The 14180-nt window shown below is 57.6% G+C and overlaps 1 protein-coding gene across 4 annotated transcripts in view; it reads left to right on the plus strand.

The window, feature by feature from the left end:
• The window catches only part of SORBS3 (sorbin and SH3 domain containing 3), a 39662-nt gene extending 32158 nt beyond the window's left edge, over nt 1–7504 (plus strand). For all 4 annotated transcript variants that reach the window (XM_074940061.1, XM_074940062.1, XM_074940060.1 and 1 more), the window contains 8 exons: nt 4–95; nt 610–656; nt 1368–1482; nt 2206–2331; nt 3772–4293; nt 4647–4753; nt 5192–5298; nt 5532–7504. In XM_074940061.1, the coding sequence (XP_074796162.1) occupies nt 4–95; nt 610–656; nt 1368–1482; nt 2206–2331; nt 3772–4293; nt 4647–4753; nt 5192–5298; nt 5532–5593 (1178 nt within the window). In that variant the 3' untranslated portion in view covers nt 5594–7504. The remainder of the gene's footprint in view (nt 1–3; nt 96–609; nt 657–1367; nt 1483–2205; nt 2332–3771; nt 4294–4646; nt 4754–5191; nt 5299–5531) is intronic.
• The last annotated feature ends 6676 nt before the right edge of the window (nt 7505–14180 follow it).

A 14180-nucleotide genomic window follows, 5' to 3' on the forward strand; every position in this document is an offset into this window, starting at 1 on the left:
CAGATCCCCCAGGCCACCCTGGGAAAAGCCCCTGGGCTGATGGGAGTGAGCCCATAGAGGCGATGGATGGACCGGTGAAGAGAGAGGACAAGAAGGTGAGGCATGGCCTTTTCCCTTGGGAACGTCCGCCACTCGCAGCTGACAGAGCTGGGACACTGGGTTGGCGAGACATAGGAGAAAGCTTGCCGGTGTGTCTGCAGCTGGTGGGGCAGCAGGTCACTTTCCATCCAGCTCGCGCGGGCCTGGCATCCGTCATTGGTTCTGGGGATTGCCGTGGTGCTGAGTAACCATAGGTGCTACCAAGCCAGCTCCAGGGCTAGGGGGCCTAGACAAGGGAGACTGCTTCCGGTCTGTGTATGTGAGAGAGGAATTAGCCAGTGACTGGGGCTGGCATCTCTGCAGGGGACCCAGGAGCACTGGGAGAAGTGACCAAGCAGTGGGTGGCTTCTGGGTCTCCCTCAGGAACTAGTGACTACAGGGTAGGAGGCTGGGTTCTAGGGACTGGACTTGCCTGGGGGCCTGAGACGAGGACCTTCCTGGGACCCCAGGGCTCTGGCTGTGATCTGATTTGTTTTCACCCTCTTTAACTCTTTCTCTCCCCCACCCCAGATGAAAGCTGCTCGCGTCAAGTTTGACTTCCAGGCTGAGTCCCCAAAGTAAGTGGCACCTGGTGGATCTTTGTTGTTTCCAGACCCGAAGTCCCCTGAGCGGGTCTGTTCCTATCAGTGTAGCCATCCCCCTCTGTCCTGGTGGACCCAGCCACTGTGCCAGCTGTGGAATTGGCCTGTATTTTCTCCCTCTTCTGGGTGGATTTAGTTGGTCAGTTTGAATCCTCAGGGAATCGTCTCTGGCGGGGAGTGGTGGAGAGGGACCTGGCCTATGCGATGCAGGCTAGCCCCTCTGTCCTCTGGCTGCTCCTGCAGAGATAGGAGAGTAGCTGGGGCAGGCCGGGAAGAGGGTGCCGACTGCCCCCTCACTGGATCTAACCTCACCAGAGAAGAGTGCATGGAAATGAAGTCTTCCCAGGGGAGCGATTATGGACCAGAGCGGGGCTGGCACGTCCTGAAGGGTGAACTTAACGCCTGGCTCAGCCTCAGGCTCCATTGTCTGGAGAAGTGGGGGTATGGCCCCTTGCGAAGTGGGCATCCTGCGGGACTGGGTCAGCAGCAAGAGAACTCCCTACAGCCAGGGGTTGAGGTGTGTCCCTGCTGATGGCAGGGAGCCAGGACTCAGCCCCGCATCAGGAGTCACAGGCGGGGATGGCCCCGCGGATGTGTCTCGGGGCGAGGGAGTTCCTGGCTGGAGGGGGCAGGCGCCAGCCCCCGGGAAGGGCCTGTGGGCCGTGACGCTAGGCCTTGACCTTTCAGGGAGCTGACCATGCAGAAGGGGGACATCGTCTATATCCACAAGGAGGTGGACAGGAACTGGCTGGAAGGAGAGCACTATGGGAGGGTGGGCATATTCCCCTCCAACTACGTGGAGGTAAGGACGGGGCTGCTGCTGACATGATTGCAAGCCTGGCTGGAGGGGCGCATGCCAGGGCAGGTCCCGAACGCTCGAGGAGAGGGGGACAGACATGCCCAGCTCTCCCATTGCCCCTGGGCACTGATGGCTCGGCGTCAGCCTGGCATTGAGGCTGGCAAGCTGCTCCCTGGACAGTGTTCTCATTCAGCGCTTGGCCCTGGTGCAGGGAGTAATAGAGATGTGCCCTCTAGTGGCCAATGCTGGTGTCACGCCTGCACCGAGACATGGGCAGCCATCAACACCCTCTTCCAACCCCTCCCGCAGCCCCAAGGTAACCCAGACACCAGGACAGCGGAAACCCTGGCAGAACCAGCTGCCTCCCAGTGGGGACCGAGTGCTCCCAGACCCTACAGCTCCCTTCTCCCAAGCACAGCCTAGACCTTCTCTCTGCTGCTGCTGAACAGGCTGGATGTGCCGAGCCTGCGGAGCTAGAATAGACCAGGTGTTCCCTAATATCCCATTGACATGACTGGCTGATCACAGGGTACAGGGAGAGAGCCAGCAGCACTGAAAGGGTTAACCCCGTTCCCCTACACCTGGGGGTCTTGAAATGGAACATGCCCCACCCCAGCAGGAGGGGGTGGTATCGAGGCAAGGGCTGGATGGGGTGCTCCGGACAGACAGCTGCCCACCAGCTGCTGTCTTGCTCCGCTTACCCTGCTCCCTGTCTCTGCCAAACAGATCCTGCCTCCCACTGAAGTGCCCAAGCCCATCAAGCAACCCACCATCCAGGTGCTGGAGTACGGAGAGGCCCTGGCCCAGTACAACTTCAAAGGGGACCTGGTGGTGGAGCTGTCCTTCCGCAAGGTACAGAGCCCGCCCGGTAGGGGTGCTGGGCGCGGGGAGCGCAGAACGGTCACAAGGAAGCTTATTGCAGAAGCTGTTACCTTCAGGTCACAGTTCAGTGCCTGGTAATGACCAAAAGTCATTCCCTCCTGACAGCTGTCTAGTGGCCTCTTGCTGGGTCTCAAACCAGTGCCTGGCCCTGTAGTTGGCAGCCTCAGGGAATCGCCCCTAATGGGGCGTGGTGGAGAGGGACCCAGCCTATGTGGTGCGGGCTAACCCCTCTGTCCCCTGGCTGCCCCTGCAGTGTCGTTCTCTGCACTGGTCCCTCTTGGGGACTGAGCTGGGAATGCGGCATGTGTAGGGTGGTGGCGCATCATAGGACTGGAAGGGACCTTGAGAGGTCGTCTAGTCCAGTCCCCTGCACTCATGGCAGGACTAAGTATTATCTAGACCATCCCTGACAGGTGTTTGTCCAACCTGCTCTTAAAAATCCCCAATGATGGTGTCACGGAGTGTGGGGGAGTCCAGGCCCTGCACCCCTCTTCCTGGTGTTCACTGAGACTCTCAGCCAGCCAGTAAAACAGAAGGTTTATTGGACAACAGGAACACAGTCCAAAACAGAGCTTGTGGGTACACCCAGGACCCCTCAGTCAAGTCCTTCTGGGGGAGCAGGGAGCTTAGACCCCAGCCCTGGGGTTCCCTGTGTTCCTCCACCCAGCCCCAAACTGAAACTAAACCCACCCAGCCGGCTCCCTGCTGCAGCCTCCGTCCACATTCCTGGGCAGAGGTGTTACCTCCCCCTCCCCCTCCTGGCTCAGGTAACAGGCTCTCAGGTCTCCCGTCCCCAGGGCACATTCCCAGGTCAACACTCCCCCCTCCCTGCTGCGTCACATCGTCACAGATGGAGATTCCACAGCCTCCCTGGGCAATTTATTCCAGTGCTTAACCCCCCTGACAGATGGGAATTTTTTCCTCACGTGCAACCTAAACCGCCCTGGCTGCAAGTTAAGCCCATTGCGTCTTGTCCTATCCTCAGAGGTTAGCATCAGGTGCGCTTGGCCTGAACCTGTTTTGTGGATGCTCAGAACGTGTCGGTCTCCACAGTGGTCTGTCCAGAGCCCTTCCCCAGTGCTGAATCCACTTGCAAAGAGCCATGTCGCAGTGCATCACCCTCAGGCCGCATGCTCCAGGGGCCGAGCTGAGCCACACCAGCGGCACTCCCTTCCATGGGACAGCACTGCGCAGCCAGCTGGACTGGACATTGCATGACTGGACAGACCAGTGGGGCTAGAGGGGGCAGGAAATCAGACTGGCTGGGCTGTTGGTGCGGCCGGATGGACCTGCTGGAGCAGGAGATAAGAGAACCAGGGTGGGCTGGTCTGTTCTGGAAGGGCAGGAAGCCTCAGGGGCCCATGTCCCCATCCCGGGGGCTCCTAACCTTGCCCCTCTCTCCATCCACAGGGCGAGCGCATCTGCCTGGTCCGCAAGGTGGATGAGAACTGGTATGAGGGACGGATCTCCGGCACCAGCCGCCAGGGCATCTTCCCGGCCAACTACGTGCAGGTGGTGAAGGAGCCGCGGGTCAAGGCCTCAGAGGAGTTCCCCTCCTCCCCAAACTTGACTGCCCCTGCCTCCCCAAGGCCGCTGGCTCACGCAGGCTCACCAGCCCAGCTGCACTCGCCTGGTAGCCAGCGTTCCGATCCCTCGTTCTGCTTCCTGGCGGCCTCTCCCACTGCCCAACGGCGTGGCACGGAGGAGGGCACCCTGTCGTCCTCGCCGCACCATTTCGGCTTCACCTTCCCTGCCTCCCCCAAACTGCAGCATGCCGGAGTTTCGTCCAGCCTCCTCCAGGGGCCCCAGAGCCCCCATCTGGCCCCCAGCACCGCCTTGCTCTCCCCCCTGAGTCTGAGCCCGCAGCCTCCGGCCCCCTCCCGGCCACAGGAGAGTCCACCCACTGCAGCGCCCTCCTCGCTCCTTGGGCAGGTGAGACAGTCACGCTTCTCCTTCAGCCCTTCCTTCCCCAGGTCGCCCTGCTCTGTCCTGCCCAGCCTGCAGCGCAAGGACCCCAGCTCCCTCCAGTGCAGACCCTGCAGCTGTCCCAGGACAGCTGGTGAACCTGCACGCGCCCCTGGAGTCCAGTCACCCACCCCTGTAGCCCCCTATGCGTGGGGGTCATCATCTGTCCTCCGGGCTCTCTCTCTCCCTCCCTTCTCCGCACCACGGGGCTAATTCCCCCAGTGACGCAGTAGGAGTGCCCATCCCCTCCACCTCCGGCCCCCTCTCCCGGCGCTGCTCGCTGTTGTCCAGCGCACCAAACTCTTCCCTCTCCCTTGCAGAGCTCCGCCCGTGAAGCCTCGGTACCTGCAGGCTGCCACCTGGACGGTGCTGGGCACCTCCCCAAGGCCCCCCCGTCTGATAATGGCTCCAGCATACAGTGGACCCCGTAAGTGCTGACGGATCGCTGGCTTCCCCGTCTCGGTGAGGGGCGCAGAGGAGCAGGGACCCCCTACTCCTTTTGGAAGCCGGCCAAGCCGGCCCGGGGAAGTGACCTGTGCTGAGGGCTGGCTGCAGACACCCCGCGGAGGTGCTGGGCTGGGACAGTGTCCGAATTGTTACCCCAAACAAGGGCCTTTTCAGAGCCACTCGCTCAGTGAACTGCGACCAGCGGATGCTGCTGGCGGCTGTACCAGGTCCTCCCCCACATGCAGACCCGCGGGCTGAGTGCCCCCAACATGCCTGTCTCTGTCGATGCAGCGCGGGAGCAGCTGGCGGGAGGGAGGGGGCTCTGCTGCCTCGGTGGGCCTGGCTCGGTTCCTAGCACTCGCCGGGCCAAGCCAGTGCAGATGGGAGCAGGGTCTCACGGGCTGACGGGGCCTTGCAGGTTCCGGGCCATTTATCAGTACCGACCCCAGAACGAGGACGAGCTGGAGCTGCACGAAGGGGACCGGGTGGACGTCATGCAGCAGTGTGACGATGGCTGGTTTGTGGGTACGTTTGCTGGCTGGGGGGAGGAGGGGAGATGCTACCCGTGGGAGTGCTGGGGGGAGCAGGACAGGAGCTCCCAGTGACTCCAGTCCCAGCCTCCCCCAGCAGGGGCGCCGAAGGGGATGGCGCAGGACTGGCCATGGGGGGGAGGGTGGTGTTGGAAGGAGGTGAGTTTCTCCTGCAGGGCAGCCTCAGACACCTCCCTCACGGCCTTCCCTGTGTCTTCCCACCCCCAGGTGTGTCCAGGAGAACCCAGAAATTCGGCACCTTCCCAGGCAATTACGTTGCTCCTGTGTAACATCCCCCTGCCCCGCACCCCAGCACGAGCCAAGAGGAAGCTGCAGCTGCGAGTCAGGCTCCTGCAGCTGACCCAGAGCCGGCGCCGCGCTCTGAGACAAGGCGAGGAACCAGGAGATGGGGATCGGGCCCAGCCCCCACTCCCACGGACATTCCCAGCAGGACCCTTTCGGTGGCTGCTGCTGGGGAGCTCGGCACTGGGACGGGCACCTGCCTCTCCTAGTAGGACCCCGCTTCCCTGTCCCAGTCACTCAGCTCAGCTTCCAGCACTGCCTCTTGGGGCTCCCTCTAATGGGGACCAGTCCCTGTCCTTCCCCCGCCCGTGGGGCTCCCTCTAATGGGGACCAGTCCCTGTCCTTGCCCTCCCCCCTGTGGGGCTCCCTCTAACGGGGACCAATCCCCCAGCCTTACCCCCCATGGTGCTTCCTCTAATGGGGACCAGTCCTTGTCCTTCCCCCACCCCTGTGGGGCTCCCTCTAATGGGGACCAAACCCCCAGTCTTACCCCCCGTGGGGCTCCCTCTAACGGGGACCAATCCCCCAGCCTTACCCCTCATGGGGCTCCCTCTAGTGGGGACCAGTCCCTGTCCTTCCCCCTCCCGCCATGGGGCTCCCTCTAACATGGACCAGTCCCCCAGTGTTACCCCCCTGTGGGGCTCCCTCTAATGGGGACCAATCCCCCAGTCTTACCCCCTGTGGGGCTCCCTCTAACATGGACCAATCCCCCAACCTTACCCCCCGTGGGGCTCCCTCTAACGGGGACCAATCCCCCAGCCTTACCCCTCATGGGGCTCCCTCTAGTGGGGACCAGTCCCTGTCCTTCACCCTCCCCCCGTGGGGCTCCCTCTAACATGGACCAGTCCCCCAGTGTTACCCCCCATGGGGCTCCCTCTAATGGGGACCAATCCCCCAGCCTTACCCCCTGTGGGGCTCCCTCTAACATGAACCAATCCCCCAGCCTTACCCCCCGTGGGGCTCACTCTAAGGGGGACCAATCCCCCAGCCTTACCACCCATGGTGCTCCCTCTAAAGGGGACCAGTCCCTGTCCTTCCCTCCCGCCCCGTGGGGCTCCCTCTAACATGGACCAATCCCCCAGTCTTACCTCTCGTGGGGTTCCCTCTAATGGGGACCAGTCCCTGTCCTTCCCCACACACCCCCGTGGGGCTCCCTCTAACGGGGACCAGTCACCCAGCCTTACCCCTTGTGGGGCTCCCTCTAACGGGGACCAGTCCCTGTCCTTCCCCCTCCCCCCCCCCCCATGGGGCTCCCTCTAATGGGGACTAGTCCCTGTCCTTGCCCTCCCCCGTGGGGCTCCCTCTAACAGGGGACCAATCCCCCAGCCTTACCCCCCGTGGGGCTCCTTCTAATAACCAGTCCCTGACCTTACCCCCACATGGGGCTCCCTCTAACATGGACCAATCCCCTAGCCTTACCCCTGGGGCTCCCTGCTCCCCCATGGGGCTCCCTCTGATGTGGCCCAGTCCCCCATCCCTGCCCCCAGGGCTCTCCTGTGCCCCCTGCCTGCCCGATAGGTATCTCCCAGTCTGTGCCTCGCTGCAGAAGGTGTCTGCATCCTGCGGGAAGGGACTGTTAGTCCTTTTTTTCCAGCTGAACCCCAAAGCGGGACGCTCCTTTCTCCCGGGGGAGGCACAGAGCGCTATATCTGCTCCACCACGACCTCTGGAGGGAAGCGGGCACTGAGCCTGCCCTCTGCATCTCCATGGACCCAGCGAGTTGTGCTGAACCCTGTGCGTGCATGCGGCTGACCTCGGCAAGGTCGCTGTCCTCTCCGGTGCTCCTGCCACGTGGGGGGGACGCGGGGAGGGCAGACTCCTCGAAGCTGCCTGTAAAGGGCCGGCTCACGTGCCCGGAAACCTGATCTGCTTGTCCTCTGTTATTAAAGATCAGCCTCACCCCATGCGAAGGCCCCGCCTGGTCATCGTCAGGGACGGGCGGGAATCCATGCAGCAGGGCAAAGGGCAGCTTGTGGTGGAACCCTGAGGCAAGGGCAGACGCCCTTGTTGCCAATGCCAGGATGCACCGAGTGTGACAGACCTTCTCTGAGCAGCGGGCAGTGCCCCAGCCAGGATCCCTGTCTCCCCTTGCCCTCACGCTGAGTGCAGTCACTTCTGTTCTGTATCAGCTAGGCTGCTCGCTGGTCACCCCATGCTGGGCACCCCCTAAGGCATCTCTTCACACTGGGTGTGGCGATGGCAGACTATGCCCCCTTCGGACCTGCTCAGGCCAAGCCTGAATACATAAAAGGGTGTTACAAAGAGGAGGGAGAAAAATTGTTCTCCTTGTCTTCTGAGGATAGGACAAGAAGCAATGAGCTTAAACTGCAGCCAGGATGGTTTAGGTTGGACATTAGGAAAAACTTCTTAACTGTCGGGGGGTTAAGCACTGGAATAAATTGCCCAGGGAGGTTGTGGAATCTCCGTTATTGGAGATTTTTAAGAGCAGGTTAGACAAACACCTGTCAGGGATGGTGTGACTGGGGTCCTAGTGGGGAGCTAGCTATGGTCACTCAATTAGGGTGAACTGCAAAGAATGGGGCAGACAAACCCCATAAAGCTGGTGTACATTCCAATACTTAGATTTACCAAGCTAGATAAAACAGCTTCTTTATTACCTCACTGATTACTCAGAAGTCCAGACAACACAATTCCCTTAAAATGATCCAACCTCAGGCCTCCATCCAGGTACCCACTGTCACGGAGTCCCTGGGCGATGCTTTGGAACTGCTCCCCATGAAGCCAGTCAGGACTCTGGGGCAGTCGCCTTCCTGTGAGCAGCCTGTCTTCAGGACACAGCTTCCACCTTCCTGGGTCTGACCTCGGAGCATTCAGCATCCTCTGCCCCTCCGTGCGCTTCCCACAGCGAGTCCGCCCAGGCGGGGTCCTGGGGAAGCCAGAGGGTCTTGCACCCCAACTTCGCAGTCAGACGTGACTCTCAGCCAGCCAGTAAAACAGAGGTTTATTAGACGACAGGAACATGGTCTAACACAGAGCTTGTAGGTGCAGAGAACAGGACCCCTCAGCTGGGTCCATTTTGGGGGGCAGTGAGCCAGACAACCACGTCTGCCCTTCACTCCATGTCTCCAGCCAGCCCCAAACTGAAACCCCCTCCAGCCCCTCCTCCTCTGGGCTTTGTCCCTTTCCCGGGCCAGAAGGTCACCTGATTCCTTTGTTCTCCAACCCTTTAGCTCTCACCTTGCAGGGGGGGAAGGGCCCAGGCCATCAGTTGCCAGGAAACAGGGTGTTGGCCATTCTCTGTGTCCAGACCCCTGCACACACTTGCCCTCTAGTGCTCTGCAATGATCATACACACTTATCCCACCACCTAGATACTTAAGAACTGCATAGGGGAAACTGAGGCACCCTCACACTATTCAGAGGAAACATTAAGAACAGTCCCACTTCGTCACACCCAAGTCAAATATGATGAAAATTTCTGTAAATCTTATTTCATCATATAAAAGAAAAGGTTCTCCCAGTCCCAAAGGATCGGACACGTCACCTCCCAGGTTAACAGATGTTTCAGATCTTACCCAAATACGTGCTACACGCCATTCTTATTAACGAAACTAAACTTTATTAAAAAACAAGAGAGAGAGAGTATGGTTAAAAGATCAGTATACATACAGACATGAGTTCAATTCATTGAGGTGCAGATTCGTAGCAGAGATGGTGAGCTTTGCAGTTGCAAAGAGTTCTTTCAGAAATAGTTCATAGGTTATAGTCCAATATCCAAATCTCATATTCAGGGCATACCGGCATAACTGGGACCCGTCTTGCCACTCAAATTTCCTCCGATGAAGCCTAAGCTGACAGAATCAGGACCCAAGGATCTTTTATATAATTTCATGTCTTTTGACAAGGTGGGAGTTCAAAAGTTAATTAGGATGACTTTGGAGGAGGTCCATCATGGGTACTTAGCTATAGAATTAACATAAGGCAATTTGCTTGTTCCTCCACCATTCACAGATTATTTGCTATATATTTCAAAGAGAGACGAATACCGATATCCCATGTTTACAATTCATTTAAATGCTAGGATGTTCTTTTGACCTCTGAATTATTAGAATACAGCATAGATAGGGACTGTTGATTACATATGTCACGGAGTCCCTGGGCGATGCTCTGGAACTGCTCCCCATGAAGCCAGTCAGGACTCTGGGGCAGTCACCTTCCTGTGAGCAGCCTGTCTTCAGGGGACACAGCTCACACAGCTTCCACCTTCCTGGGTCTGACCTCGGAGCATTCAGCATCCTCTGCCCCTCCGTGTGCTTCCCACAGCAAGTCCACTCAGGTGGGGCTCCTGGGGAAGCCAGAGGGTCCTGCACCCCAACTTCGCAGTCAGACGTGACTCTCAGCCAGCCAGTAAAACAGAGGTTTATTAGACGACAGGAACATGGTCTAACACAGAGCTTGCAGGTGCAGAGAACAGGACCCCTCAGCTGGGTCCATTTTGGGGGGGCAGTGAGCCAGACAACCACGTCTGCCCTTCACTCCATGTCTCCAGCCAGCCCCAAACTGAAACCCCCTCCAGCCCCTCCTCCTCTGGGCTTTGTCCCTTTCCCGGGCCAGAAGGTCACCTGATTCCTTTGTTCTCCAACCCTTTAGCTCTCACCTTGCAGGGGGGGAAGGGCCCAGGCCATCAGTTGCCAGGAAACAGGGTGTTGGCCATTCTCTGTGTCCAGACCCCTGCACACACCTGCCCTCTAGTGCTCTGCAATGATCATACACACTTATCCCACCACCTAGATACTTAAGAACTGCATAGGGGAAACTGAGGCACCCTCACACTATTCAGAGGAAACATTAAGAACAGTCCCACTTCGTCACACCCAAGTCAAATATGATGAAAATTTCTGTAAATCTTATTTCATCATATAAAAGAAAAGGTTCTCCCAGTCCCAAAGGATCGGACACGTCACCTCCCAGGTTAACAGATGTTTCAGATCTTACCCAAATACGTGCTACACGCAATTCTTATTAACGAAACTAAACTTTATTAAAAAACAAGAGAGAGAGAGTATGGTTAAAAGATCAGTATACATACAGACATGAGTTCAATTCATTGAGGTGCAGATTCGTAGCAGAGATGGTGAGCTTTGCAGTTGCAAAGAGTTCTTTCAGAAATAGTTCATAGGTTATAGTCCAATATCCAAATCTCATATTCAGGGCATACCGGCATAACTGGGACCCGTCTTGCCACTCAAATTTCCTCCGATGAAGCCTAAGCTGACAGAATCAGGACCCAAGGATCTTTTATATAATTTCATGTCTTTTGACAAGGTGGGAGTTCAAAAGTTAATTAGGATGACTTTGGAGGAGGTCCATCATGGGTACTTAGCTATAGAATTAACATAAGGCAATTTGCTTGTTCCTCCACCATTCACAGATTATTTGCTATATATTTCAAAGAGAGACGAATACCGATATCCCATGTTTACAATTCATTTAAATGCTAGGATGTTCTTTTGACCTCTGAATTATTAGAATACAGCATAGATAGGGACTGTTGATTACATATGTCACGGAGTCCCTGGGCGATGCTCTGGAACTGCTCCCCATGAAGCCAGTCAGGACTCTGGGGCAGTCACCTTCCTGTGAGCAGCCTGTCTTCAGGGGACACAGCTCACACAGCTTCCACCTTCCTGGGTCTGACCTCGGAGCATTCAGCATCCTCTGCCCCTCCGTGTGCTTCCCACAGCAAGTCCACTCAGGTGGGGCTCCTGGGGAAGCCAGAGGGTCCTGCACCCCAACTTCGCAGTCAGACGTGACTCTCAGCCAGCCAGTAAAACAGAGGTTTATTAGACGACAGGAACATGGTCTAACACAGAGCTTGCAGGTGCAGAGAACAGGACCCCTCAGCTGGGTCCATTTTGGGGGGGCAGTGAGCCAGACAACCACGTCTGCCCTTCACTCCATGTCTCCAGCCAGCCCCAAACTGAAACTCCCTCCAGCCCCTCCTCCTCTGGGCTTTGTTCCTTTCCCGGGCCAGATGGTCACCTGATTCCTTTGTTCTCCAACCCTTCAGCTCTCACCTTGCAGGGGGGTAAGGGCCCAGGCCATCAGTTGCCAGGAAACAGGGTGTTGGCCATTCTCTGTGTCCAGACCCCAACACACACCTGCCCTCTAAGGCTCTGCAATGATCATACACCCTTATCCCACCACCTAGATACTTAAGAACTGCATAGGGGAAACTGAGGCACCCCCACAATATTCGGAGGAAACATTAAGAACAGTCCCACTTCGTCACAACATACATATGTAAAAACACAAACATTATCTCCCCACATGTCTTTTGAGGGTTACAGATGGTCTAGATAATACTTAGTCCTGTCGTGAGTGCAGGGCACTGGACTGGATGACCTCTTGAAGTCCCTTTCAGTCCTACAATTCTGTGAGCTCCAGGAGGTTATTTAGTGACCAAAGGGCTGCCGACATGTTACAAGAGAAGTGGCTGCTTCGAGCTGGGGCAGATGGGATTCAGGAGCCTCCGGCTGCTCCCTCACAGACACTCACCCAGGGCAGCCTCCCAGCCTCAGTTGTGTGGGACCAGCCTATGCCTGCCCTGGAATCTCTTGTAATGACTCTGGTGGTCCAGGGTGGCGATTCAACAGGGCCTGGCTCAACCCAGGGACCAGGACAATATCGGCCCAATATTTGTACCACTCCTTTCCAGCCCTGGCCTCCTTTAGCTTCCTCTCCCCGAGCTCGCCTTTGACCTCCACAGGCAGAGTGCAGATCCAGCTGGGGGGTCTCAGTGGTTTGGGCCGCACAGGCCATTACACAGACCCATCCTAGGGGCAGCGCTAGGACCCACGGGCAGGATTCCTGGACAGTAGTCTCTCCAGGCACTGAGAGAAGGCTCTGAGTTTCCCCAGCTGGAACATAGCTGGCCCTCTCTAGGAACAAGGGTGGCTACAAACTTCCTCCATTTCATACAAGTGAAAGGGGGGCCCTGGGTTCCAGGCAGGCTCCCAGCACCCCAGTGAATAAAGTCTGAACAGGGCTGGACACACTGGCAGCCACCTTTTGCTCTGATTCACTCACCAGGAAACCCCCCTGAATCAATGGGAGTGCGCAGGGTGCCCATTGGCCCCGTAGCTGTGTATAGGGGGAGGGATCGGGGCGGGTGGTCCTCAGGTCAGCGCCCAGGCAGGAGGGGCTGTAATTACAGGTGCAACATCAGCCCTTCTGCACTGCGTGGCTGCAGAATAGAGTCACGGGGCAGTGCTATTTACCTGCTGAGGGCCAGGGCTGGAGGGGACAGCGCTGGGATACAACCAGCAGGTGGTGACTGGGATTCCCCAGAGCCAGAGGGTCAAATCCTGGGAGCGCTTTGTTCCCCATCAGAAGGAGCTAACCTATGGGCCAGGCCATTTATTAGGTGTGGAACTGTAAGCCCAGGTTCTGTCTGCCCTGTCTTCCCATTAAAGAGTCCAAGGCATTTCCCTGACAGGCTGGAGTTTGCCCTCACAGACCAGCTGTGCTGTGTTGCCAGGCCACCACCTTAGAGGTGGCTGCATTTCCATGGAGCTGTGCCAGGAGGGTGTCAGGATTTGCGGACTCTCGGTTGTCTTGGGGCTGCCAGCAGGAGGGAATCGCTGAGCTATTGTAACAAACCTCCAGCCCCACTGTCCCTCTGCGGCGTGCTACAGAGCTTCGCACCAGCAGCATGCACAGAACTCAGCTCTCCCTGCTCGAAATCACAGGCCCCTGCCACTTGAGCTAAAGGAGAGTCTCCATCAGCTGTCAACAGTGTAGTACCTATGCCACACAGATGAGCACTTCTGATTCCATCCAGTAGATGGCACGCACGCACAGCCAATTAATCGTATCAGATCCTACAGAGCATCCCTCAGCCTGCCACCACCCCAATGCGGGGCAAGGAGCTACAGTGGGGAGGAAGGGGGAGAGAAATAACACAATCAGTTGTCAATGAGATGAGGCACAGTTCCTTAGCACAGACAACATTGCCTGTGACCCTGGTGTTGCAAGCTGGCTCTTCCAAGGTAATGAATGCCGGTCTGTGGGGGGACAGTGTCTACAGAGGAGAAACGGGAAGGGGGGGAAGGATTGTGTGAGCCTCTGAGGCCCCTATACAATCTCCTTTCTGTTGTCCTGCCCCCACTTGCACCCCCTCGTAGATCGTAAAGACAGCAGGAGCCATTCTCATGACCAGCCAGTCTGAGCTGCCTCCCGCCGGCTGGCCGGAGAATTCCATCCAGTGATTCCTGCCTGCAGTCGGCCACCTGAGCTAGAGCAGAGCTCTTAGAGAGAGACGTCCACCCTCTTGTTGGGGACGGGGAATCCCTGGGCAGCCCATGCCAGCTGCTGACCACCCACCTCATCAGACAGGTGCCTCAGTGCCACTGTGACTGTCTCTCTTCCAGAGGCAGCCTGATGGGCCCCATGACTTCCCCTTGTTCTCACTGCTCGCCTCAGCTGAGTTTGGTTCCTCTCCGGCCTCAGCGTGTGTGTGTGATGGTCATTCTCTGCTCTGGTCACTCTTGCCATTGGGTCACGTTTCCAAGAGCCGCTAGGTCACACGGGCACCTGCGGGCCGTCCCAGGA

This window comes from Natator depressus, chromosome 26, assembly GCF_965152275.1.
Source record: "Natator depressus isolate rNatDep1 chromosome 26, rNatDep2.hap1, whole genome shotgun sequence".
Lineage (NCBI taxonomy): Eukaryota > Metazoa > Chordata > Testudines > Cheloniidae > Natator > Natator depressus.